Genomic DNA, 25,720 nt, shown 5'->3' on the forward strand with positions numbered 1-25,720 from the left:
ATAGAACTTATTAATTTATTTCCTATGCGTAGTATTTAAGAATAAAAGGGAGAAAATAACAAAAAAACTTATGAAATTTAACACTAAAGGGTTAAAAGCAAAGTACATATATATGGCAACATCTGGTGTTGCTGGTACAGCTGGTTAGCTGTCATCGACCTAAAAAGTTTTTGTTGCTTGTTTACCAAAGATTTTTGCACAACCTCCGGTGTATTTGTGTTCCAGTATTGTAGCTTTTTTGTCTTAAATTTGCAAATGTTGTAGTCCCGGCTGCCAAAGTAATAGCACCAATCAATACTATATTTTAAGTATTTTTGTGTGAAAAAATGTCCAGTTGGAATAATATATGTCGTGTTTGTACCAGTCCTGCCGAATATGAGTTTTTCGGTAAAATACCAGCATATCTACATGCCAGCTCAAATGATTTTTTGCATTGGCAAAAACCAATTAATGTACTGCTTGAGGAAACAACGGGACTTAAGGTATAGTGCTGTTATATTAATAATGATTTTTGGTTAGTATTTTCTAAAAAATTTAAAATTTATTCTAATGCAGTGTGCCGAAAATGATGGTTTACCCAATAAGATATGTGCACTTTGCATTTCTTACTTAAAACATGCAGTATTTTTTCGTGAACAATGTATTACTAATAGTTTGAGCTTGAAAGCTATAGATTTATTACGCCAAAAACGGCAAAAATGCAAGCAAAATGTGGATAAAGACAATCTGCTGATTACAGCACAAGAGCTGAATTATACAAATGAGCATCAAATAGATACCAATCTACTAAATAATACTTGTTCACAAGATCAAGACAAAGTATTTAAACAGCTTCTAAATAATACTGTACAAACGAAGGCGCCCAGCCCACAAAATATCGAACAACAATTGCGTTACCTAAATTTATTATTTAACAAGGACCCAAATGCCGGTCTGCATATTTATAAACGCAAAAATGACGGAAATAAATTAGAAAATGCCGAGGGTGGTGGCGAGTATCCATTTGTTGAAGAAGATTCCGATACGGAAACTTCTAGTGTGGAAAACGAGGCAGCCGCTATTCAACAGAACATATTTTCATACAGCGAAACGAATTTCCAAGAGGACGATATTATAAATTTAGATGAGCTTGGCGATGCTATTACTATCAACATACCAGAAAGCTGTAAGGAACGCAAATGTCGTGCATGTTTCCGACGTTTTATGTTTGAAGATTCGCATAATGAACACATTAGCACATGTATCGAATACAAATTTCTTACATATATCGAGGAATTGAATAAGCTACTGTACATGCGACGAAATAAGGTAGTGTCGCCGCATGAATTCGTGCGTCGCATGATTTTCGCTTTACGCAAGATATGCGAATGGTTAAAACAAGCTAACTGTGCTGACATTTTATTGCCAGACTTGGCTACAAACGGAAATGGAGCCGAGGAAAAAAGTAAAAAGCCATTGGAGAGAGAATATAAAAACTGTGCGGTTGCTGCATGCGAACAAAAAAGTTCAAATGTTAAACTTTCTGCCAACGAGCAATTGCTTAAATTCTTTGAATTGCCAAAACAGCAAGAAGAAACAACGATGACTGATTTACCAAAAACATCACTTTCGAACACACTCGAAAAAACTACTAAACAAACTGAGTTTGTTAACGAAAATGGCGTAGGTAATACACAGAAGCCATTACTTAGAGCAACTCCGACGCCTATAACACCAAGCAATAATATTTTGTATAAAATAGAACGTTCTCAAAGCAGAGGATCAAGCGCACTAGTCAATATTGATCACGAAACGAAATCTATAATTAGGCCTATCGCAGTTATGACTGCCGAGAAAAACATAACAACGCCCACAACAGCTGCAGATAATAGAACGTTTAACAGTGGTGCTAGCAACGCTGGAGGCGTTGACATACCAAGGGATACCGCGGAAAGATTAACATTCCTGCAAAAGTTACGTCGTGCAGCCAATCAAACACCAACTTCTTCAAATTCCAAACCCACTCCAGCTACACCATTGATTAATGTGCGCAAAGATTTGACAAGTACAGCTTTAGGTGCAGGCAACGAACAACAGACAGCTTCACCTGCTACTGCTACAGCTACGCCAAAAACCATTCCTATTAGTGCATTACACATGAATCTCAGTTTTAGTGCTCGTTGCAATCCATGCAATATACTTTTTGAAACATTAGCTGCACTTGAGGTACACAATGCAATGTATCACAATCATATGCCATTAAAGCTAATAAGAAGTACAACGAACACTCAACCCGAAGATCCAGAAAGAGAGGCAGAACGTAAGCGTATTATCGCACTATTCGAAAATGATGATAGCGACGAAGAGTTGGAAACTGGCGGAGCTTAATGTCATACAATTTATCATATATATTTATTTATATTTTTAAAAACTTGACAACTTATTCTTAAGTCATAATTATGGAAACATGCTAACTGTTTAGGTCACCAAATTATTGTTCTTTAACATTAACAAATATCGCTTGCGATATGCTTTATTTGTATGCGTAGCATATTTTTTTAAATTATTTATGATAATTTCATATAAACCAATACTTTTTGTTCATTTATAAGAGTACATCAACAGTGAAGGTATCTTCATTTGTATAACTTTGTGATTTAAAGTCTGAGGGAGTTTTCATCCAGAATTACTTTTTATTATGACGAACAACAATTTTTTCCATTTTTTTATTTGTGATTATGTTGTAAACTGTTTGTATATGTTGTCACTTTGAATCAATAAAATTATTGTAATAAAATTGTATTGTACCATAATATTCGCCACATAATTTTTTAAATATATTGACTCCAAAACCTTGTCTGGGGTCTGCAAAGGCAAATTTGTTTTATTACTTTTGTGGTTTCGCGAAAATTCGAAATTTTGGTAATATTGTTATTACATGTTGGATATATGTATATGCGGGAAGTGTATAAAGCTTATACATTTATTTTATTTAGCCTAAAAGTATGCACTATAAACAATGGGACCCATTATTTTACTGAGTTGCTATTCCGGTACGGTAGTTACTAGAATCATATATGCATCAAGAAATCATAGCCCGAACACTATCAGAGATATTATATAAATTAGACAATTATAATGTATATGCATATGTATGTATGTATATTTTACAATTATTTATATACATATTTTAAATTAGCATTAGCATTTGTTAGTCAATCCTAAAAATATAACAAATAATTGGGCAACAACGGCAACTCTTAAATCTTGCATTTATCTTTCAGTCCAAATTGCATTCAGATTTATCTGAAAATATTTGCAAAAACGAAATATAATTCATAAACAATGCATCAAGCTTACAATATACATAAAATTCTAAAACAAGGTGTTCAAATTGAATCAGTTGCCGCCTATGGTTAGTTAACATTAAAAAATGGACAAGATCTGCAACACATAGCTGTGGAATTACTTTCTTCCATCCGTTACAGATAACAATGTCATCCTTGGCACACGTAGTGGTCAACTTATCATGTACTCCGTTGGCGAGAACGGTGCTGTGGATATGGTAATGTTTAATAAAAACTTCAGCAAAAAAGCCATTGTACAGATGCAGGTCATACCAGCGGAACGTCTGCTTTTTGTGCTAACCGACAATGTAGTACATGTTTGTGATATTAGTCAAGTGGGCAGTAATTTTACGTTTATACATAGTGCCATGGCCACTAAAGGGTGTACACTCTTCGCTTTGGACGTAAAGGTTGGTACCTGCAACAAGCATTCGCACTAAATTATAATAACATATAAAACATTTTAGCCTACCAAATTACCAAATGGCGAGATGACAACTGTTATTGGCATATGCTGTGCGATAAAGCGTCAACTACAATTCTTTTATTGGAAACAGGATAAGTTAAATACGTTTAGCTACAGTATCGAACTAAAAGATGTGCCGAAAGCACTTTGCTGGGTAGACGACGCTGTTTGCATTGGGTTCAAGGATGAATACGTCATATACAATGTAAGTGTATATTTACATATAAGCTGAAACAAAGTATTCGACTGAGATTCCAATGATATTTTCACAGATGCTCGCAAGTAAGCCTGAAAAACATGATTTGATTGTGACTTCGTCATCACACAGTATGGATCCCTGTATTTGCCTTATAAAGCACAAAATGCTGGGAGTCTCTAAAGACCAATATCTTGTACCAATTGATCCTAGTGAATATGTTAAAACACCTGATGAAAAGCTAAAGACACACGGTGCAATGGAGGGAGCAGTTGGTAACTCTGAAGTTAAAAACAAGCCCAAGTTAATGATGTGGAGTAGTCCTTTACTCGATATAGGTATTTTTACCACTACTGTAATTCTGTATAAAAATTAACAACTTTGTTTCATGTTTGGTAAGTTTGGGATGAACCGTATGTAATCGGTCGCGTAGCGAGTGGAATTGAAGTGCGTAGTATAGATTCCGGTAGCATTAATAAAGACACGCTGGTTCAAACCATTCCCGAGTTAAATAAAACCAAATTCTTAGTGCGCTCTTGCAAAGGTACAATATTTGCGGCAGCCATTTCAGAATTGTGGTGTATACGTATGGTAGAAGTGCCCACGCAACGTAAGATTTTGCTACAACAAAAGAAATTTCAATTAGCAATTGGATTGACGGTAATTAAGCTTGTTTATATGTATATATTCAAATTTATTAATAAGTAAAGAAATATATGTATTTCCATGTAGAATATATCTGAGGAGCCAGATGATATCAAGGCATCAACAATACGCGAAATACACATGCGTTATGCGCGCGAACTGTTCTGTAACAAACAGTTTAGCGACGCAATGAAGGAATTCGAAAAGGCTGCAGCTGATCCATACGATGTTATACGGCTGTTTCCAAATTTGCTACAAGATCAGGCACACAAGTCGACTGAAGTAGCCGTGCCCGCACCACCTACACCACAATTAGAGGAAAAAGAAATGGAAAATGCATTGTTAGCTTTGATAGAATTTTTGGCATTAGCGCGTCAAAAAGAAGTGGTGAAGCTGCGTGACACCAAAAGTACATCCAAATCATTATTATCCATCATCGATACAACATTATTGAAATGCTATTTACAGGCTAGTTCTTCTAAAATTAAGATTGTAATGCTATATAATCCTAAATCATGAGTATTTATTTTGTTACAGACCAATGATTCTCTAGTTGCACCTTTACTACGCTTGAATCAATGTCATTTGGAAGAGTCGGAAAAGACATTAAAAAAACACGACAAAATATCGGAGTTGATTATACTATATCAAATGAATGGCAAACACAAGAAAGCTTTGGAACTGTTAAAAGCTCAAGCTTCGGTTGAAGGATCGAGTCTGTACGGTTATGATCGTACAATTAAATATTTACAACAGCTGGGTAGTCCGCAATTATCACTAATTTTTGAATTTTGCGACTGGGTGTTGACAGAAGCACCCGAAGAAGGCTTGCGTATTTTTACGGATAATTTTATTGAAGTGGAAAATTTGCCACGTGCTAGTGTACTCGATTTCTTACTTAGCCGCCATAAGGCCTTGGTCATACCTTACTTGGAACATGTTATTAATATATGGAAAGACAGCAATACCTTAATGCACAATGTATTAGTAAAACAATATCGCGAAAAAGTGCACAACTTGCTCGAAGATGTAAAGAAAGCTGAAGAGACAGAAAAAAGGTTTGTTTTACTTTATGTAAACCGTTACATAATAATTTAACGTAAATAAAATATTTCTATATATTTCTACAAGTGATGCGTCGGAAAATTTGCAGAAATACCGTGAAAAGTTGTGTGAATTTTTGAAAACTTCGCAGAATTATTCACCGGAAGTAGTGCTGAAAGATTTCCCTACAAATGAACTACTTGAAGAGCGTGTATTGATCCTAGGACGCCTGAAACAACATGAAAAAGTATTGGCGATATATGTGCAAGTGCTCGGCGATGTACCTAAGGCTGCAGAATATTGTGAAGCAAATTATAAAGACGACAAAAACATTTTCGTCACACTCCTAAAGACACTATTAAATCCGGCTCGACAACCTCCGTATGAAGATGTTGAACTACATCCAGATTTTTTACGCCCCAACCAGGACATCATATTGGATTTGCTAAATAAATATGCGGAAAAAATAGATCCGTATGTAATCATACCGGTAAATAATTTGAGTCATTAACACAAGAAACACATAAATTTACTTTGCATTTATTGTAAACAGTTACTGCCTGATGATATGCCAGCAGAGCCCCTATGGAATTACTTAGAAATTGTATTGCGAGCTGAAATCGCTGAAGAACATGAAAGAGAGGTAATGATTGGACTGCTCAAAGCTGAAATTAAACGTGTGAGAAAAGAAATACGTGCCGAGGAGAGTAAATATGTTGTGCTAACGGAGTTCACAGTATGTCCACTATGTAAGAAACGATTCACAAATCCACCCTCTTTCGTGCGTTATCCCAATGGGGAAGTGGTACATTTATCTTGTCACGCTAAATACGCTCAATCTAGCTCAACATCTAGTAGTTAGATATTTAGAACATTAAATTGTTAATATTAATTGTATATATATGCATATATTATAAGTTCAATTAACTGATTTCTTTTTATATTCAATTTAATACGCTTCCAAGTATGGACAACTTTTGAATATTAGTTACATTAAAGCAGTGTTTTAGCAGTACCAGCAAATATTAACACTGTTGATTGATAAATAAAAAGTATAACGCCCACCTAATCGCAATCTGGGTGCAAATTTATATCTTTTATGGAGACATTTTATTCTGTTATAATAACAATAAACACTAAAAAAGTATAAATAAAATAAAAACAGTGTGTTTCGCTTAAAACTTTACAATAATAAAAATATTTTTTTCAAAATGCATGTTTCTTAAAATCTTGATTTAACTCTTCACTTCCATTCCTGCGGTAATAATTTCTCATAATCAATGTTTGGAACCTGGAGTCTATCCAATGGACAAGGCAATGGTTGTGGACTCTTATCATGGATTAAGTTTCTTATAAGATAAACGACTTCTAAGCTTAGTAGATCCTCTCCAAAATCAAATACTTTGTTTAATAAAACATCCAAATGTGTTTCCCATACGCCGCGCAGTTGTTGCCTCATTGCATCGATTGTCGTTGTTGGCACGCATTGAACCATATTCGATAATACGCGAATAGCATAGACGATCCGCAGGCGATTAGCTATGCTTCCGAAATCTGGAGTGGAGTACAGATTGCCCAAAATAAAATCCATTAAATGGTGTGTTTGTTCAATATTAAATTCGTTCCTAGGATTCACTATATCAGCATGAAATATAATTTTTAAGTGATATTCAGCGGCCACGCTATTGCGACATTTTTTTATCATATTATCTTTAATAAAAGTTATGTCCTCTTGACGAGCTGCGCGATTTTTGCCCATGACCAAAATTTGTAAACAAACAGCTGCGTCTTCCCTAAATTCATTTGCTATATTTTTTTCACCGGAATCATCTAAATATATATAAAATAGTTTCGGTACTATATTCATTTGTACTATGGTTTGCGCTGCTTTTGGACTGGTAGAAATAGTATTGGCAATTATCCACAGAGATGTCCGTTTTAAGCGCTCATCAGGACTATCCAGACATTGAACTAAATTACGTCCGCCCTGGTGTATAATTTTTTCACAAACCGGTTCCTCACCAAGTGATAGGTTACACAGACATTCCAACGCGCCGACTTGACATCCCGAATCGAGGCCTATTAAAATTGTAATTTATATGAAAATGTTAAATGTATGAAAATATAACAGTTAACCAACCAATAATTTCCTTTACAATAACTTGTAAAGCACCAGGCGCTTCGAAGAATAATTTTATATTATCCATACTCTTAAGAAACGCTTCACTCAGTTTATGCATCTCCTCCGCTGAAGCATGTTTCCGACGTGTAATTCTCGTAATTAGGCCATTGATATCTTGTTCAGTAAGTTCGTCTAGTTCTTCCACTTCTTCCTGAACTTCTCCTAGCCCAAACCGTACGGTGTCTATGGTCTTGGCGCGCTGCTCTTCCCGATGTTGTTGAGCAACTTGTCTATTCCTATCGCGTATATGCTGTGTAGGTGACCGGGAAGTTGATGGCGAAGTTTTTGGTTCATCAGGATCTACTTCCATTTTTTAAATAATTTTTTTAGCAGAGAAATTAAAGAATTAATTTGCGTGTTACCGTTACTTTTTGTAAAATATCTATTTTTGCCGCTATCTTAAAACCGGTGCCATATATGCAAAAACAAAAAAGTAAAAATAAGTGGAGGCAACCCTATGAAAAATAGAACAGCTGAAAGTGACATATAATTTTACGCTGTGCTGGTGTTTCTAGGAGATTACTGCTTATCGAATCATTGCTTAGATTTTGATTTGTATATTTATAAATTAAAGTAAAACACAATGTCTTTTACTATAATGCAAAAATTGTCACTGCTTAGCTTGAAAGCGGATCAACCCTTAATAAGTAAGTATTTCGTTTACTGCAATTAAAAGTGCTTAACAAATTATCTGCGTTTATATGACAGCAACCATACGTAACGCCAGCAAAAAGACCGGAGGCAGTACTCGTAATAAAAAAGGACACCCTAGGCCAAAACATCGAGGTTGGCGTGTCCAAGACGGACATTGGGTTTCACAGGGCACTTTACTCGCAACACAATTATCGACTCGTTTTCATCCAGGGATGAATGTATGCTGAAATTAAAAAAAAAATATATATGTGACCTGGTCTACGAAAAGGGAGCTAACGTGCGAAAACTTGTTTTCTGGGAAAAGCTGTTAAAAACAATCGTCAGTTTCTCGTTATCTCATTAATTGTTCTCCTTTTTTTTGACACCTAAGCCCCCTTTCCGTAGACCAGGTCACATGTACATACTATATGTATGATTACATTAACAACTCTTATGCAGGTTGGTTTTGGTAGAAATGGAACGCTCTACGCAATGGAGCATGGTCGAGTATATGTAACATGTGAGCAGTTGGATCCAAATTGGGATCACACATGGGTGCAGAGAAACTACGCTGGCCGTGAGGGACAAACGATATACAAGAAATTTTTCAATGTTATTCCAGAACCTCAACACCAACGCTTTCGGTTAATTGATGAAGTTTAAAAATTTTTTTAAATATGTTGTATTAATATCATAATAAAAAAAAAAACTATAAGAACAAATTAAAATACAATGTTGTTATTTTTTTAGTATAAGAGTTGTTGAATAATTTATAAGCTCCTATAAATTCGATTATGAAATTTTAAGAAGATTTTTATTAAAATTTTTTATTCCATCTTAAATATATTTTTTTTTTTTAATTTCTACTCTACAATGTTTGTTCATGTTATATATAGTTTTTTAATGCCAATTAGAAAATTATAGTAATAATATATAATGAATCTTATTATTAAATGCATTATTCATAATATTATTTTCCTTTTTTCAGAGAAACGTAATAAAACAAATTTCCGATATTTAATAAAATTTGATTCTTCTTTAGAAATAAACCTAATTACTTGAAAGAAGTAAAAGCAACCCTGTAAACGGAAATAATATAGCGCACTTATTGGACTTTGACATAATGACAGCCCACATGGGCAGCCAACTTAACTTATTCCTTTCTTTCGTTCTTTCGTAAAATTTCAAGATGGTGAGTGGACGTCCGACGTCGCAGTGTGCTTGGCTGTCATAATTAACATATATATTTCATAAAAAAATATCCATTAAGCAGAGCAAAGTTTCAAAGTAAAAATATTTTATTTATAAGTGGTGTAAAAAAATGAACGGAACAAATTTTATGTTGATGTGTGTATTTAACCTCAAAATGCAATTGTGACAGCCAATGTAAACTTTGCCGATGTATTTTACAAACCAAACACGTGTGCCCTGGAAATAAATAGTTATTAAAAATGTATATTTGTAGTCGAACATCAAAAGGAAGAAGACCAGAAAGCTGCGTGGTCATGTGAGCCATGGTCATGGTCGTATTGGCAAGCACCGTAAGCATCCTGGTGGTCGCGGTAATGCTGGTGGTATGCACCATCACCGTATCAACTTCGACAAATACCATCCTGGCTACTTCGGCAAAGTTGGTATGAGAAACTTCCACTTGCGTCGCCAACACAAATTCTGCCCAACAATCAATTTGGACAAATTGTGGTCTCTGGTCGGTGCTGAAAAATTAGAGGAATTGCAAAAGGAGAAGAGCAACAAAGCCCCTGTCGTAGATTTGGTGCAATTCGTAAGTTTTTTTTGTTTACTATTAACGTAAATAGCAGTTTAATTTCTGTTTAAAATGAAGATACATTCTAAGGCGTCGGGCGGACTGAATGCGACCGTACAATTGCTCTCCCCATGTAGCGAAAGCCTTTCAGATTAAACAGAAATTTACTCGTTAAAAATACATTATACTGTCTTAGATTGTAGTATTTCTATACAATTTATTGAATTATTTTACTTCCTCTTTAAAGGGTTACTACAAACTTTTGGGTCGTGGACATTTGCCCAAGCAGCCCATCATTGTTAAGGCCAAATATTTCTCAAAGAAAGCTGAAGACAAAATCAAGAATGCCGGTGGTGTCTGCTTGTTGAGAGCTTAATTTTAAGGTAAACATTGAAAATAGTTTGATTAGTTTTTCAAACACAATGACGATTTAGCAAATGCGTCAGACTTTTGCTGAATGAATTTTGTCTACCATAACTGAACTGAGTTTTTTTGAAATTAAAAATTTATTTCAGTAATTAAACTTGGACTTTTGTTATGGATTTTTTTCTTTTATATATTTTAGGTCCTTTCCAATTTACGTGTGACCATCAAACATGTACGGGTTTTATAAGTAATAAAAAAATTATAAAAATAGAAAATTTGTGTTTTTATTGGAATATTTGCTTAGTTTAATATGCAATACTTCATATAAATAAGCAATAGTTTAATTCTGTACTGGTATATATTTAAAGACGCCGTGTCTGTTTAGTCTACAAAAACTTAAGGAATTGTCCTAGGGTTGCCCCTTTTTTGGCTTAAGATTTAGCTTGTGCTTTCCTCAGGTAAAGGAAAATCCATGTGACGTTTAGAATCTTTTGAAGAAATAAATTAAATTTATCACTTTCTTAAACGGTATTAAAAACTAACGTTTTTGTGTATGTTTTTAAGGAATTCTGTTTTTAATTTTCATATTCAGAAAATGTATGCACATGAAATACATTGTAAAGTATATTCCATACCTACTTAAATTATGTTCCATTCCATGTGGATTCCATTTGACGTACTACTTTTAAACATATATTTCGTATTTCTACTCTGGCAATGCTAAGTTTTTGGCAGAACAAAAAAGAACCCAAAAAGTTTTCATCAGTTCACCGAGATTTTCACTTTCTGGTGTATTTAATTTCTGTTGACCATTTGCGCTTTATAGTTACTCAAGGGCAAAATCCAAATCAAAACCTTCAAAATATTGTCAGTGATTACCAAAAAAGGATGAAAATCGACTCTTTTGACGAGTAGGCGCAAAAAAAGCTGGAAGTGTGTGGAAGTACCGAATCAACGACGGAAACCGTCTGTATGTAAGTGTTGTGCAGCAGTTGCAAAGAGCAGTGTAGAACGGAGCGCTAGTGGAAAGAGGTAGTAAATTTATCCGCTGCGTTTGTGGGGGGCAAACGGTGGATGAGTATACAGCCGCAGCGACACCAACAGCAGTCGTCGCAATAAAAGAAGCAGCAGGAAAAGCGCGGAGCAGTGACAAAATTGCGTCCGAAAAATGCGAAAGTAAAGAAAAAGTGAAATTCCGAAATTGGAATTAGTAGCGACGACAGACAACGACAAACGAAAAAAGATCGTGGAAGGATGATAGCATGAACAAGGGAGAAAAAGTGATATAGAGTAGGAGTCAAAGACAAAATTGCAGAAAATGCAAAAAAAAATCATTGTGAAATGAACAACGAATGGAATACCATTGTTGAAGTTACGAATCGGCTAGCTAATTAACACTTTGCTTTTTCATTAAATGCAAATCTTTGCCGCGCGGCAATTGCATGCTACTGCTGTAGGTAAAAGGGGAGAAAAATACATACATACATAGGTGCTGTCATATATTGTTGCGCGCTTGCTTACCACATTCGCCCTTGCCTCGCCTACGTCACAACCAAGTGAACGCACAGCACCACTAATTGTGCTTTCGCGCTTTAACGCATTATTTCTGTAGAATTTTCATCGCATTTGTTGAAACGTTGCTTTGTTTGATGAAATTATGTTGAAATCGTCCTCTAATGCACAGGAACTGCGGCTGTCCCGACCAGAGAGCACAGTACCACAATCAACAATTACATCGGCAGCCGGCACCATGGACACATTGAAAACATCATTCCTACCAAATCTGGCAATGGACGGCGGAGTTATTACATCGGCTAGCTTTTGCCCGATGTGTGGGCAACAATTTGAAAGACCTCAACATGCCCAGGAGCATATGCAATTATGCCATGGCATATCGGCTGGCATGATTGGCGGCGGCGGTGTCATTGGTGGTGGCGGTGCAAGTGTAGGTGTGGGTGGTCTGTTGTTGAGTGGTGTTCCACAACCAAATGCACCTGTCACTGACCCCATGAAAATCGAGTATCCCTGCATGAGTTGTGAGGAGAAATTTGGTTCAGCGCAAGAACTGGACGAACACCATCGTATAATACATCAATCAACGGCGTTCTTGGCACGTTGTATGGCATGTGGCATTTACGGCATTTCATCGGTTACGCTGCACGAAGGTGATGAGTTTAAGTGTATGCATTGTGGCTCCGTTAGCACCGCATCAAATATGACTGCGCCTCAGCAACCACCCTATATGGATCAACCTGAACCTCCGCAAACGCCAGAGGAAATGCCTTCTATACCGCCTGAGGAAATGAATACTATACCACCGGATGAATTGAATTCTAGACAGAACCAACAGCAGCAGCAAAGACAACAACAGGTGCAGCAGCAACAGCAGCATCAACAACAGGTGCAACAACATCAGCAGCAGCAACAGCAACACCAACAGCGACAACAACAACCAGATTTGCTTGAAGGCCAGCGGCAGCCACAACCTGATTTGCTCGATCAGCAGCAACAACAGGTGCAACAGCAGCAGCAGCAACAACAGCAACCGACGCCGCCACAGGCAAATCAACAGCAACAGCAAGCAACTCAATTGAAAGTACCGCCCTTAACCGTAAAACTAAATAAAAATAGCAATGGCAACACCGAAGGCCATCCACATGTGATAATCAAGGAAGAACCTCTTGGCATTAGCGATGGTAATGGTGATATAGAGCAGGCCTCAGTGCCGGTGTATACTATCCAGCAACCGGCTGGAGCTACCAGTGTTGTAGTTAGCACAGCAACTGCCACCGGCGCCGCAAATGCGACAGGCACAACGCCAGCAGCAGGCAGTACCACAGCAGCCACCCCTGCAGCAGGAAATAAAGTGCGTCATAAATGTCCAGAATGTCCGAAAACCTTCAAAACGCCCGGCACATTGGCAATGCACCGCAAGATACACACAGGCGAAGCAGAGTAATCATTGCACATTCATATTATATGTTAATTTTTATAACAATTTTATTCTTGTTTATGTAGAATCGCTTTGAACGAAATTTCTAATAATCGAAATCGTGAAATTGATTGGTATTTTCTAAAATGCATAAAAAGGCCATTTGAAATTTCGAGCATTGCGTATTCTGTATGTCTTAAATGTTCAATTATTAATCTAAATGTTTGTTTCGACAATTGTGATATTTATTAACTAATTTTTATTCTGTTTTCTATCTGTTAACCAAAACCAAAAAATAAAAATCGTCGTTTGCGCCCACGCAGCGTCACGCCCAAAGAACGTCCCTACACGTGCTCCTACTGCGGCAAGTCATTCACCCAATCGAACACCCTCAAACAGCACACGCGCATTCATACAGGTGAGAAACCCTTTAGATGTGGATATTGTGGCAGGCAATTCACTGTAAAGGACTACCTGAACAAACATTTAACAACTCACACGGGTGAGAGAATATAGTATATTTTGCAAAAATCAATCAACCAATCAGTCAGTCAATCAATCAGCTCAACTCAGTTCAATTCAATCAATCAATCAGTCAAATCCACTCAAACCACAAAACCAATTAAAAATCAAACCACAAATTCAAAACCAAAAAACAATTCAAACTATTCTCAGCTCAGCTAAATGCAGTGTATTTTTTAAATACGTTAATCTAAAGAAAAACAAAACAAAAATATCTAGAAATTCAAATTCCATATCTAAATATTTATTTTGAATGTGATTTATTTTCATTTAAACTAGAAAGCTATTGCAAATTATTATTGCGCGCACGTTCATGACAAACAATAAAATTCCATCTCATTGTTTGCTCATTTTTATTGCAAAAACAAAAAAAAAAAAAAAAGCAAAAAACTAAATAAACCAATGTGATGGCCAATAGAAGCGCAAAAAAAGTTTATAAATAAAAAAAACATTTCGAAAGTAAATAGTATACTAAAATTTGTTACGAATTGTGTATATTTACCAGCATATGACACTAGATTTTAGAAGTCGCAGAAATTTTCATGATTTTCAAACACATTCTTGATACAATTGACATATTTGTTCAGCTTGCTTTACAATTACCTATGCTTATATTTATATTTATACTTTCTTAATGCGCAATTACATAAGTGTAAGCACAGTGAAAGATTTGTGAAATATGGTGTTTAAATATGTAATAATAAAACAAGTTAAAAAGTAAGAATATTAGCATTATATATTATATATTTTATTCGGCAAATTTTAAATAGTAAATATTACTTAATAACCGCACCCTTGCAATAGAAGTTTTTAGTGTTTAAAACAATAATAATAATACCTTCAATTGGCCATCATAGCAGCGCCGCTGTGATCACATTCAAGCAGCCGCATCTGTGATCATTTCTAAGCACTCGCTTGTAAACATAAGTATAAATAGTTATTTGTCCGCCTATTGCCACTAAGCCACCACCCACATCACAACAATTTCGCATTTTCCTCCATCTCATCAAACGTATTGTATTGTATTTATTGTATGATTACAAAAGCAAAAAAATCATCTTGAATTTTTTTTTAATAAAAAATTTCTGCTAATGCCATAGCCTAAAATTTTGATTTGTTGAACTGTTTGTAATTTTGTTATTAATTATTATTTGTTATAGTTTGTTACATTTGTTAGTTCAACAAATCATTGGTCATGGCCACGCAGCTGACTGCATATACATATTATATTTATCATCTATAAATATGGCTAATGTTTATATTTTTTCTTTTTCTATCTGTATCTATTTTGCTTACATCGGCTGCAAATATGCAAATGAATATGAATTTTATGCAGGTGAGAAACCGTTTAATTGTATCTACTGTGAGAAACGTTTCAGTGTCAAGGATTACCTCACCAAGCATATACGCACACATACTGGTGAAAAGCCATACACCTGCCCCTATTGTGACAAGCGTTTTACACAGCGCAGCGCGCTAACGGTACACACGACCAAGTTACATCCACTCTAGGGAAGACCGATTGGCAAGGGTAGCCGTGGCCGTTTGTTAACATAGTCTTCGCTAAGTGATAAGATGGTGCCGACGGCTGGTGCCGGTGCAGCCGAGACATTGGCGAGTGCGAAGACAACAACTGTGACAGCAGCAACAGCAACAGCAACAACAACTAATACAAATCATACAACTGCAACAATCAATTTATCAATTAATCAGCCACAACAACAAGAACCACCACAATTACAGCAACAACAACAACAATCAGAGGACGTGACAACAAACAAAGAACTCGACTTTGTACTGCATTCGATCGGCTTGTAGCGTTAAACATGTTCCAGCCAATTGCAGTAGGGGCCACGGCGGCAGTTGATAATGAAATGAGCGCGCAATTGGAAATGCAACAAAAACAAAACGATAAAACAAAGAACAAATCGCCAAGAAATCTATAAAGAATTATAGAAAGTTAGTAGAAAAAGTGATAACGCCAAACAAAAAAAGGACTTTATTTTCGGCGGCGTTGCTAAAATGAAAAAAGACGGAAACGCAAATTAAAGCAACAATATAGAACAAACACAATCAGCTGTAACTAAGTAAAGGCGAATGCCGGTTAATTATGTGTAATGATGTAAGTGTGAAATACCAAAATGACAAAAAATCAAATGCAAATGAGGACATGTAAACAGCAACAAGAAAAGTTAAAACGAAAAAACAAAAATTATTTAATATACATATATACATATAATCTATTAGTGCTAAAGTTTAGTGAAAATGTGGGACTACCACCGTCTAATTGTACGAGTAGTTTATTAAATGCAAAGTTCAAATATATACATACATACATATACACATATATTTGAACTTTTTAACATAAAACTAACCTAAATCTAATGTTTAATGTTTCAGGTTTTTATTTTTAATTTTTGTAATTTATAAAAAAAGTCATATATATGTACATATGTACATATAAAACTAAACATTTTTATAGTGCATTATTGCTTGTTTCGTAACCGAGCTGTGTTGATATCCACTTAAAATTGTCACTTTTTGAATTGTGCATTGCTTGCTTGTTTATTGTATATTTTTTGTGATTTTTATGAGCATTTTATATATGTGGTTTTTTGAAAAAAAAATTATAAACATGTATACATATTACATATGTATATTTAAAAAAATTTGCTTGTAAAACGAATAATCGATTTGAGTAAACAATTTAAAATTTATCAGTTTATTAAAATTATGAGGTAAATGCAATTTTTTAAATAATTGCTGTTATTTTAAATTATTTTTTCTTAAATATTAAAATTGACTTCATAAATATCAAAACTGTTTTTTAAATTTTAAAATTAATTTTATAAATATTAAACTTGACTTCATAAATTTTAAAAGTAATTATATAAATATTAAAATTGACTTCATAAATATTAAAGTTAATTTATAAATATTAAAATTGGTTTTATATACATTAAAATTAATTTTATTAATAATAAGTTCTAATTTATGTTTTTTGAATACCGCTTTTGTAAAAAAAAATTATGTAATTTTAAAATTTTAACTCCACGCACGCACAAATTTTTACAATGTAAAAGCAGCATTACATAATTGTATAAATATATTGTCTAACATATTTATGAACCATTTCGAGACATTAAAATACTGAATAACATTTTTTTTTCGTATCATGAAAAATTAATTTTGTATTATATGCGTTAAATTTTTTTTTATAAATTCTGTAAATACTTTACTTACTTTTATTATGAAAATGTAAAAAAAATTTGCTTGATGTTGAGAACATCTTTTTAAATGTTTAAAAATGTGTTGGTCATATTTTAAGTACATTAAGCTATTAATGCCTTTTGACGACCTAAAACTCAAAAATTAGACCTGAGCATCATTTTCCGTCTAAGAAACGTTCTCACGATTTTTACTGCAAAGCTATAACTTTTTAGTTTATTTTTTTTTGTTGTATTTTTATTGTTTTATTTTTTTTGTTTTATTTTTTTTTTTTTTAAATTAGTAATATGTGAGTGTGTATGTATGTTTTCGTTTTGCTTTGCTTCGAGAAATTATGTTTAAAATATATTTTAACCTTTTTTTGAATATCCGTTTAACAACGACTAAGAAATTAAACAAAATAGCGTGAAAAAATAGCAATTTTCAATTCGATCTGCATCAACATTAACCCAATTAATCCAATATTTGTCTCTTGTTTAGCACATGTACAGAAAAAAATTTAGTATAATTGTAAAAAAATTTTTGTATATTTTTGTTTTCTCAAAATTTTTTGTATTTTTACTCTTATAATTTTAGTGATATTTTCAAGTGGAATATTAAATATTTTTTTATGCGCATTGACTGTAATGATACATACACACATACATACATATTTACATACTTACAAGTAAGATTTTATTTTAATTTCTTTTCCCACAACAGAGCGGGATCTCTGCTGGTTTTAAATACATATATTTTTTTTTTTACTTTGCTCTTTCACATAATTTTTCATATTTTAAAGTTACATAATTTTAAAGTTAGTATCTTTTATAAAACGTAGTTTGATAAAAAACAGAAAACAAATTATTAAATTATTGTGTTGAACATTTTTGTGTCTACCATTTTGATATTTGTTACATGCCTTGCGTATTTTTTTTACCATACATAACGAACTATTTTTATTTGTTTTCACATTATTTATGAATTTTATTACGAAATAATTTCTAAACACTTGTGCGTATATATTTTTCGCATTTTAAGTTAATATAAGTTGTAGGAGAAAAGCAATGAATTAAGATTATGTAATAAATGCAATTGTAACAGCTTTACACTAAACCACAAAAACAAATAAAATAACAAAACCGCTTGCGACAGCATACTAATCGGCGTGCTTGCGTTATAATTTTACGCAATGTGCAATAAATGCAAATAGCTACATATATACATATATATATATACAATATATACACACATAAAGAAAAAACAACAATATTTGTAATTTAGTCTATAAGTGAAATTTTAAATGCAACAAAACTAACAAGTCAAAAACAGCAACAAAATACCCTTAAAATACACTAAAAATACGAACAACTATCATTGAGGAGCGATGATAAAACGAACATTACTACTAACATGCAAAAACAACAACAGCAACATATAAACATATACAGACAGTGTAACAGTAAATAAATTAAATTAAATCAAAAATCAAAAAATAATGAAAAAACAACAAAAACAGTAGATTGTGAAACTACAACCAACCATTTTATGTAAATTTATACACTCGTAGCACAATGATTGCATAAGTTGATACTAATAAACAAAACTAAGCAACAACTTAAACTCAACTAACATTAAAAGAAAACTGCAACATATTATGTAAACTATAATATATTTATAATCACAAAAAACAAAAACATGTCACTTGTGGGCAGGCGAACAAAGTGAGCAAGTATGAAGCAGAAAAAACACCTTTTAAACAAAAGTTTAACGAAATTGTAATAAATTCAGCAATTAGATTACATATGTTAAGCTTACAACTATTTTAATATATAAGTAAATAATAAAAACAAGACAAAAAACAAACAAAGCTAGTTAAAGTCTAAGACTCACAAGAAATTTGCAAAGAAAAAACAGTTGCGCGTAAAAAGTCTTTCAAAATCGATTTTTAATTGTCAAATGTAATGAAATAGCAGTAGAACGCAATCGATAAAAAATTAAACTTAAACAAAAACACCAAAATCAGACTAAGAACAAACGCTTTTGTATAACTACCTAAACCTGCACCAATTTACTGTCAGAAATTAAGCATTAAAACCAAAAACAAAACAAAAAAAAAAAAGAACAAAAAAGACAAAAACAAAGAAAGCAAGGAAAAATGTAAAATTAAGGCAAAACAAAGAAAGCAAAGTTAAATGTAAAATTAAAGCAAACACAAAGAAATGAAAATAAAAAATTTAAAGCAAAAAATAAATAAATTTAAGCAAAAGTGAACATAAGCGCAATCCAAGCACAATTAGCGCCAATTCAATACCCTTTGAGTTGATCGGCCACCAGCGGCCTACCATGCAGTACGCAAAAACCTAAAAACACAACAAATTTCTTTATACATACATATGACAATTGATTTCGACCATTTAAAAGCCATTTGCCGTAAATTTGTAATTATTTTATGTGCAAACGCAGAACAAAATTAATAAATTACCAAATTTTAAATTTCACCTTTAAATGCATATTAGCGTTATGTAAAATTAAAATTAAAAAAAAACATACTTGCAGAACGAAACTAAAAACATTTTTGCACATACATAATTATGATTATAAATTGTATATTCAAAAATCATTGTAAAACGAAGTGCAAGAAGCAAGCAAATAATTATGTGTGCGACTCTACTTCATACGAAAGTGCGAAAAAATACAATATAATAATAAAATATAATAAATAAATGAATAATATATAAACAAAAGAACAATTAACAAAATGAATGAATGAATGTACATGTAAAAGATGTGCGAGCAATAATTTAATAAAAATATTTCAGTAGAAAAGAAAAATGTAGTATTTTTATTATTTTCGATTTTTGGAACACCCTGTGTTAAGTAAAACGCGTTGCCCAATTATTTGGCCGGCACTGTTTCATTGACGCCTTAAAGTATGCAACATATTTCGTGCATTTTTCACGGCCGCCGCTTGCTGGGCAGTTATGCGCGCCTGGTGCAATGTGGCATTTTTCAGAAACAGAAATTTGTGCCGCTGCCGGCAGAGCGCAAGCAGCGCAGCCTGCAACTACACTGTGGCGCAAAGATAAGCAGTTTAAATGCGATTTTACGCATAAAATGCTTGTTTTAAAGAAAAATAAATTGATTTTATGAATTTTACGTATTATCTTGGATATAATTAAATTATTTTGGTAAAAATGTATATAAAAATAACGCAATATACTTACTTTTATTGTGAAATTTTTGTTTTTTATCAGTAAAATAACCGTTTTTTATTTGTATTTTATTGTTTATTTATTTTTAATGCTTCAATATTTAATTTCATCATGTTTTACATACTTTTCGGTATTTATTTATATATATATGCTTACATAAATACTTACAATATGCTTGTAGGTATTTTACATCTTTGTTATCATTTTTGCTATAAATATTTATATGCTAATTAGGTATGTATGTATCTACATGGTGGCCAACATACATACGCAATTTTTACAATGCTAAATAAGTGTATATATATGTATGTATATATGTATGTAGGTAAGCAACTATGAGTGTGTTTTAATGATGTTGTGTATAAAAAAATTATGTTTACATATGTAAATATGTACAAATGCATGATGAACTTATATTTTTAACAAACAAATTTTGTTACGTAAGGCATAATATTTTTTTAGAGAATAGAACAACATAAGAATTTTAAACAGTTTAAAAAAAATGTATGTTTAATTAAAATATGTATACTATTTTTCAAAACTGGTTAGTGTTTTGTTTTTTAAATGATCGGTAATAACTGGGAATATCTATTTAATTTAGCATTTTTTGCCGGTTTCAAAATATTGAATTATTAAATATATTTGCATTAATCGAAATAAAATGTTATTTATATTTTAATATCGAAAATATTATTATATACTATATTGTCGAAAAATGATATTATTTAAATACTATATAGACCAAGCTAGCTGGTTTTGTATACAAAAAAAGTAAAGAAGGGTAAAAATCAACGAAATCGAAAGTTAAAATAGCAAAAATTAAAGGAAAAATAATTTACGGACCCTCTGTGGTCGGGAAGGGGAGGGTTGTGATTGAATTTTCAAAGGAGGGAAACGGTTTATGTCGATTTCCGGCAAAACTACGAATGCTACAGAAAAACGCAATATCGCAATGTTGTAGGTAATGAAAAGATCTATAACTTTTACATAGAGACTTTTTTCACATAACCTCAAAATTTATGTGAAAAATTAAAAAAAAAACACTTTTTTGCGTTTTTATTTTTATCTGGAACAAAAAAATAGTTTTTTTTTCACGAGATTTAGTGTGAACTTAGTTTCTTATTTCCGAAATAATTTTTTTTTATAATTTAAATATTAAGGAGGAAACATTACTTCGACCTAAAATCGAAGAAAAATTCAATTTTCAAAGTCACAAAAAGTCTTAAGTATTTTAATGTTTTATCTTTTTTTCCAATAGGTTTCAACCTACTATGAATCTCCTTCTTTTTTATCATTTTCAAAGACTTCGGCACTAGTCTAATTTTAATAGTTTTTTTTTGGTTAAAAACAAAAAAATTATTCTTAAAACTATTTGGTAGTTTTTGGGTTGTGAATTAATTAAAAATAATTTTAAAAATTAATTTTAATTAAAAATATTATATTTGAATTTTTTAGACCCTCTGCTGGTATTAAAATTAAAAATCTAATTTATTGGAAAATTTTATTTTTCTATTTGAATGAAGTTAATTTCTAATTTTCAATTCGGTAGTAATATAATTAAAAATATAATTAAAAAAAAAAAAAAAATTATTCAAAAGTTAAAAAAATAATTAAAAACATGTATGTTTGTTAAAATAAAAAAAAAATGTTTAAGAAAAAAAGTATTAAAAAAATTATATTTGTTGAAATTAAAAAAAAAAAATATGTTTAAAAAAAATATTAAAAAATGTATGTTTGTTAAAAAAAATATTTTTCAGAAAAAAAATATTAAAAAATAATAAAATGGGCATCACATACTTTTTTTTATATACATATATATGTATATGACTATATAAATATAATTCTCCTATACACAAATCCATAGTTGCATTTAACTTTATGTACATATGTATGAGTATAATGTTTCTTTCATAGTTTCTAACTTAAATAATATAATGTATGCCATTATATAATGTATAGTATGTATGTTTATAATTCATATATTTTACTGCTTCTCCCGCTATGACCTTTCGAAAATAACTACTTTTAGTAACTTAAGACATAATTATTATTATTATTGATTTTTTTATATAATTTCTTTGCACATATTTTCAGTTTTCTTCCTAAACTGCTATCACACTTTTAAAGAAGAAAATGAAAATGTCAACGTTATGCATTTTCTCTGGCCCAAATTTTTTGTAATGGTATTCGTGAGGTTTTACAATTTTTATTTTTTGTAGATTTTGGATTTTTTTCTAACTCATCAACTGTAAAATGCCTATTTATCTACACAGTTTGATTTGCAGTTTGTTGTTTTTGCTTTTTTATTTTTATAATTTTTTTGTTTTGGTTTTTTATTGTTATTTTTTGTTTTTGTTTTTTATTGTGATTTTTATTTTTCTTCATAATAGAGTTTTGCTACTTCCTGCTTGCTTGGACTCTTTTTCGTTTGCTTTTTAGACTATTGCATACATTCGTGTATATTTTTCAATGATTATATAATATATGTATGTATAGATTTTTTTTTGTTTTTTTTGAAAATCTAACTATGCATGACTTCATGTGTGTATATTGATCTCTGCTTCGTCTATTATTATTCTACAGCATTCGTTTATGTATATTACACCAATGTAAAGGTATTTGTTTTTGTTTTTGCTTTTTGGTATGTACCGCAAAAAAGTGTGGGTCTAAAACATTTAACCAAACCAAGTTGCTGCAGCACTTCTACTCAAAAACTTTATCGTTCTCTATGTATATTTTAATGTCTGTACAAATCTATGAATGTATAATAGTTCATATTTGTATGTATATATGTATGCTAAATGCAAATTTAACATTTTTTGATTATTTTCTATGAGTATTTCAACTAATTAGTTATATTTGTATGTATGCATGTATATATGTAGATTTGAATAATGCTTACTGTGCGTATTTTCAATACCTGCACGGTTTCCAACTAAGCTACATATGTACATACATAAATCAGTATGCCACTTATTTTATTTTTTCAAATTAGTTTTGCTATTTTTGTCGCCCTTTACGCTAAATACGTAAATTTGTAGGTATGTACATTAACTAACTTCTTTATGTATATATGTATGTCTGCAAATATTTTGTTTTTATTCAATACATTCATATTTGCCCACAGTTGCTGGCTAAATTTGTTCAATATTTACAATATTTTTACACTTAGTGGACACTTCAGAATTGTACGCTTTTTTGTTTGGGCTCGACCTTGGGATATAATGCAAATCTTTAATTTGATCTTAACAAAACAAACAAATTAAAGGGCTCTAAATGCTTCTGAATATTTTAAATGAGAATGAGAAACTTCAATTACTAGTGGGTGATCCAAGTACAAGGTACTATTTACAAGCCTTCTTTTGACAGATCACGCGTGAGTCGTATCAAGCTGTCATGTTATTATTGTTCAGTATTGTTAGGCACTTCATCATGAAAAGACTTATGCCTGAAGAATGTTCACAAATTGTTCAATTTTATTACGAAAATTCACGTTTTGTAAAGAATGAGCATATCAGATCCATTTCTGGCTCAATGGGTATGTAAACAAGCAAAATTGCCTCTTTTACGGCGAAGAGTGATCTGAAGAGATTCAAAAGCTGCCATTTCTTCCAGAAAAAGCAACGGTTTGGTCCCTATTTCTTCAAAAATGATGAGGGTGAGAAAGTAACCGTCAATTGCGAACGTTATCGCGCCGATGAGCTTACAAGAAAAGACATTCCATCAGGATGGGAATGAGCAAGGGTTTCCCCTGTCTTGGTGGACTCGGACGCGGCTCTATGGGGTAAGAGCTCAGAAAGCGTTGGTCAACATCCAGCAATTGTAGGGTTGCGTGAGCCTTCTAGCTCAGAGTGGAACGTAAAAGGTCCATGTAACTGCTATCTCTTAGCAAAGCTCACATCACCGCAATGATAAGTGTCTAACTTATCAAATTTGCAATGCGGAAGATGAGGTGGAAACATACAGACGCCTTCTCCACCACTTTTGCTAGGCCAAGGTTGAATCATATCGGTTGCCATATATTTTACGAACCCGATGAATTTGCCGCCTCATTTAATTTGCGGTAGGCTCTAGACGTTTTGTCGAATTTCTACCACGAGGTGTATTGCCTTAATGCCAATAATGATAAAAAGGCTTGTAGATGGTGTTATTGTTAAGGCTTTTGTCTAGTTCTCATTAGGGTAGGGTTCAGGTTGTTTGTCATTGAGGTCATCTAACAGTAGATCGAGCAAATTTGTTGAGTGGGTTTCGCTGGGCATGCGAAGAGGTGGTTAGTGTCATACGGCGACTCATTGCCCGCTGGACATGTATTTGGAGGTCGGGGTCGATTCTGGATAAGTACGAGTTTTACTTGCTACAATTTCCAGACCGAAGTTGAGCGTGGGTCACTCTAAGTTCTCACGGCAACTTCTTGTTGTTGTAGCGGCAGAAAACATTCCTGAAGTAATTTCGACCATTCCCACGGCCGTCAGGTCTAAGTAACCGGAACGGACCCGGATTTTTATCCGGACAAGGACTGTTAATTCGGCACTATATATCGAAATTCCTCCTCCTTTTGTGGCAACTAGAGCTCCTCGTTTGTAATGGCTGGTGGTTTGATATCTAGTACGAAATTCACTGAGAGGGTGTCGGTGAAGATATTGATGGCTTCACTGTGAATGGCGGTCAGTTCGTGTCTAAAGTTAATTGCGTTCGAAGTCTGGTTGGCTTATGGGACGATGTCGTCGACGTAGTAGTGGATAGAGCTCTTGATGTTACCAGGAAGTGGCTTCGATTCAAGCAGACGACTGCAGGGATGGTTTCTGTGAAAAACATGCTCATTGCTCAATGAAATCGTTTTTTTACTGAAAATTAATAACGTTTCTGGGATATTTAGACACGGTTCCCGGAGCTGGAGCAACAAAAATAGCTGCTGGTGGATTACAGCTACCAAGATGGTCCTAAAAAGTAATTCCTTTTTATAAAAAAAAATTTGGCGAGAATGAGCCAAGCTTCAGAAATTAAAAAAAATTAGATAGTGTAAATAAATTTAGTTTTATAAGAAAGCTGTAAGATAAAAATTTTGATGACCGAGAAACGTTGGATGAAAACATTTATATAAATAGATTTTAAAGATTTTAAAAAAAGATTAAAATTAAAAACTAAATTTATTTGAAAAACAAAAAATGTTCAAATGGTTGCATATCTCAAGGCGGCCAGTTTTACAAAAAATATTCAAGCT

The 25,720-nt window shown here is 32.7% G+C and overlaps 6 protein-coding genes across 8 annotated transcripts; 5 read left to right on the forward strand and 1 right to left on the reverse strand.

Annotated features, from left to right (window-relative positions):
• Window positions 1-175: 175 nt before the first annotated feature.
• On the forward strand, window positions 176-2,857 carry LOC126752777 (uncharacterized). Its single transcript, XM_050463755.1, has 2 exons — window positions 176-482; window positions 556-2,857. Exons 1-2 carry the CDS (start codon window positions 327-329, stop codon window positions 2,365-2,367), a joined length of 1,968 nt encoding a protein of 655 aa, XP_050319712.1. The 5' UTR covers window positions 176-326; the 3' UTR covers window positions 2,368-2,857.
• A 407-nt stretch (window positions 2,858-3,264) lies between these two features.
• LOC126752262 (vam6/Vps39-like protein) lies at window positions 3,265-6,768 on the forward strand. The gene is made up of 9 exons (XM_050462959.1): window positions 3,265-3,394; window positions 3,468-3,736; window positions 3,794-3,997; window positions 4,065-4,326; window positions 4,389-4,648; window positions 4,721-5,101; window positions 5,171-5,691; window positions 5,765-6,167; window positions 6,231-6,768. Exons 1-9 carry the CDS (start codon window positions 3,325-3,327, stop codon window positions 6,537-6,539), a joined length of 2,679 nt encoding a protein of 892 aa, XP_050318916.1. The 5' UTR covers window positions 3,265-3,324; the 3' UTR covers window positions 6,540-6,768.
• LOC126752264 (uncharacterized) lies at window positions 6,744-8,222 on the reverse strand. Its single transcript, XM_050462960.1, has 2 exons — window positions 7,818-8,222; window positions 6,744-7,756 (listed from the first exon to the last, which is right to left on the reverse strand). Exons 1-2 carry the CDS (start codon window positions 8,167-8,169, stop codon window positions 6,921-6,923), a joined length of 1,188 nt encoding a protein of 395 aa, XP_050318917.1. The 5' UTR covers window positions 8,170-8,222; the 3' UTR covers window positions 6,744-6,920.
• Window positions 8,223-8,345: 123 nt separating this feature from the next.
• On the forward strand, window positions 8,346-9,170 carry LOC126752265 (39S ribosomal protein L27, mitochondrial). The gene is made up of 3 exons (XM_050462961.1): window positions 8,346-8,506; window positions 8,568-8,731; window positions 8,952-9,170. The coding sequence occupies exons 1-3, from the start codon at window positions 8,443-8,445 to the stop codon at window positions 9,153-9,155; spliced, it is 432 nt and encodes a 143-aa protein (XP_050318918.1). The 5' UTR covers window positions 8,346-8,442; the 3' UTR covers window positions 9,156-9,170.
• Window positions 9,171-9,662: 492 nt separating this feature from the next.
• Window positions 9,663-10,898, forward strand: LOC126754227 (60S ribosomal protein L27a). The gene is made up of 4 exons (XM_050466202.1): window positions 9,663-9,684; window positions 9,958-10,275; window positions 10,505-10,640; window positions 10,823-10,898. Exons 1-3 carry the CDS (start codon window positions 9,682-9,684, stop codon window positions 10,631-10,633), a joined length of 450 nt encoding a protein of 149 aa, XP_050322159.1. The 5' UTR covers window positions 9,663-9,681; the 3' UTR covers window positions 10,634-10,640; window positions 10,823-10,898.
• A 435-nt stretch (window positions 10,899-11,333) lies between these two features.
• Window positions 11,334-19,470, forward strand: LOC126754226 (chorion transcription factor Cf2). Of its 3 annotated transcripts, XM_050466201.1 has the most exons (4): window positions 11,335-11,597; window positions 12,308-13,578; window positions 13,879-14,057; window positions 15,414-19,470. In XM_050466201.1, exons 2-4 carry the CDS (start codon window positions 12,374-12,376, stop codon window positions 15,587-15,589), a joined length of 1,560 nt encoding a protein of 519 aa, XP_050322158.1. In that variant the 5' UTR covers window positions 11,335-11,597; window positions 12,308-12,373; the 3' UTR covers window positions 15,590-19,470. The 3 variants fall into 3 exon arrangements, with proteins under 3 accessions (XP_050322156.1, XP_050322157.1, XP_050322158.1); XM_050466199.1 differs by having other exon boundaries at window positions 11,334-13,578; XM_050466200.1 differs by having other exon boundaries at window positions 11,334-13,578; window positions 13,879-13,973.
• The last annotated feature ends 6,250 nt before the right edge of the window (window positions 19,471-25,720 follow it).

Source organism: Bactrocera neohumeralis, chromosome 3 (genome assembly GCF_024586455.1).
Source record: "Bactrocera neohumeralis isolate Rockhampton chromosome 3, APGP_CSIRO_Bneo_wtdbg2-racon-allhic-juicebox.fasta_v2, whole genome shotgun sequence".
NCBI lineage: Eukaryota > Metazoa > Arthropoda > Insecta > Diptera > Tephritidae > Bactrocera > Bactrocera neohumeralis.

What these genes read in the sequence shown, in the direction of transcription:
- LOC126752777 (XM_050463755.1), top strand. Translation starts at nt 327, where the DNA reads ATGTCCAGTTGGAATAATATATGTCGTGTTTGTACCAGTCCTGCCGAA. An exon ending in AGGAAACAACGGGACTTAAG is followed by an intron (nt 483 to 555) that starts GTATAGTGCTGT and finishes ATTCTAATGCAG; the next exon opens with TGTGCCGAAAATGATGGTTT.
- LOC126752262 (XM_050462959.1), top strand. Translation starts at nt 3,325, where the DNA reads ATGCATCAAGCTTACAATATACATAAAATTCTAAAACAAGGTGTTCAA. An exon ending in TAGTCCTTTACTCGATATAG is followed by an intron (nt 4,327 to 4,388) that starts GTATTTTTACCA and finishes ATGTTTGGTAAG; the next exon opens with TTTGGGATGAACCGTATGTA. An exon ending in AATTAGCAATTGGATTGACG is followed by an intron (nt 4,649 to 4,720) that starts GTAATTAAGCTT and finishes ATTTCCATGTAG; the next exon opens with AATATATCTGAGGAGCCAGA.
- LOC126752264 (XM_050462960.1), bottom strand. Translation starts at nt 8,169, where the DNA reads ATGGAAGTAGATCCTGATGAACCAAAAACTTCGCCATCAACTTCCCGG. An exon ending in TATTGTAAAGGAAATTATTG is followed by an intron (nt 7,757 to 7,817) that starts GTTGGTTAACTG and finishes CAATTTTAATAG; the next exon opens with GCCTCGATTCGGGATGTCAA.
- LOC126752265 (XM_050462961.1), top strand. Translation starts at nt 8,443, where the DNA reads ATGTCTTTTACTATAATGCAAAAATTGTCACTGCTTAGCTTGAAAGCG. An exon ending in AGCGGATCAACCCTTAATAA is followed by an intron (nt 8,507 to 8,567) that starts GTAAGTATTTCG and finishes TTTATATGACAG; the next exon opens with CAACCATACGTAACGCCAGC. An exon ending in GTTTTCATCCAGGGATGAAT is followed by an intron (nt 8,732 to 8,951) that starts GTATGCTGAAAT and finishes ACTCTTATGCAG; the next exon opens with GTTGGTTTTGGTAGAAATGG.
- LOC126754227 (XM_050466202.1), top strand. An exon ending in TCGTAGATTTGGTGCAATTC is followed by an intron (nt 10,276 to 10,504) that starts GTAAGTTTTTTT and finishes TCCTCTTTAAAG; the next exon opens with GGTTACTACAAACTTTTGGG.
- LOC126754226 (XM_050466199.1), top strand. Translation starts at nt 12,281, where the DNA reads ATGTTGAAATCGTCCTCTAATGCACAGGAACTGCGGCTGTCCCGACCA. An exon ending in ATACACACAGGCGAAGCAGA is followed by an intron (nt 13,579 to 13,878) that starts GTAATCATTGCA and finishes GCGCCCACGCAG; the next exon opens with CGTCACGCCCAAAGAACGTC. An exon ending in ACATTTAACAACTCACACGG is followed by an intron (nt 14,058 to 15,413) that starts GTGAGAGAATAT and finishes AATTTTATGCAG; the next exon opens with GTGAGAAACCGTTTAATTGT.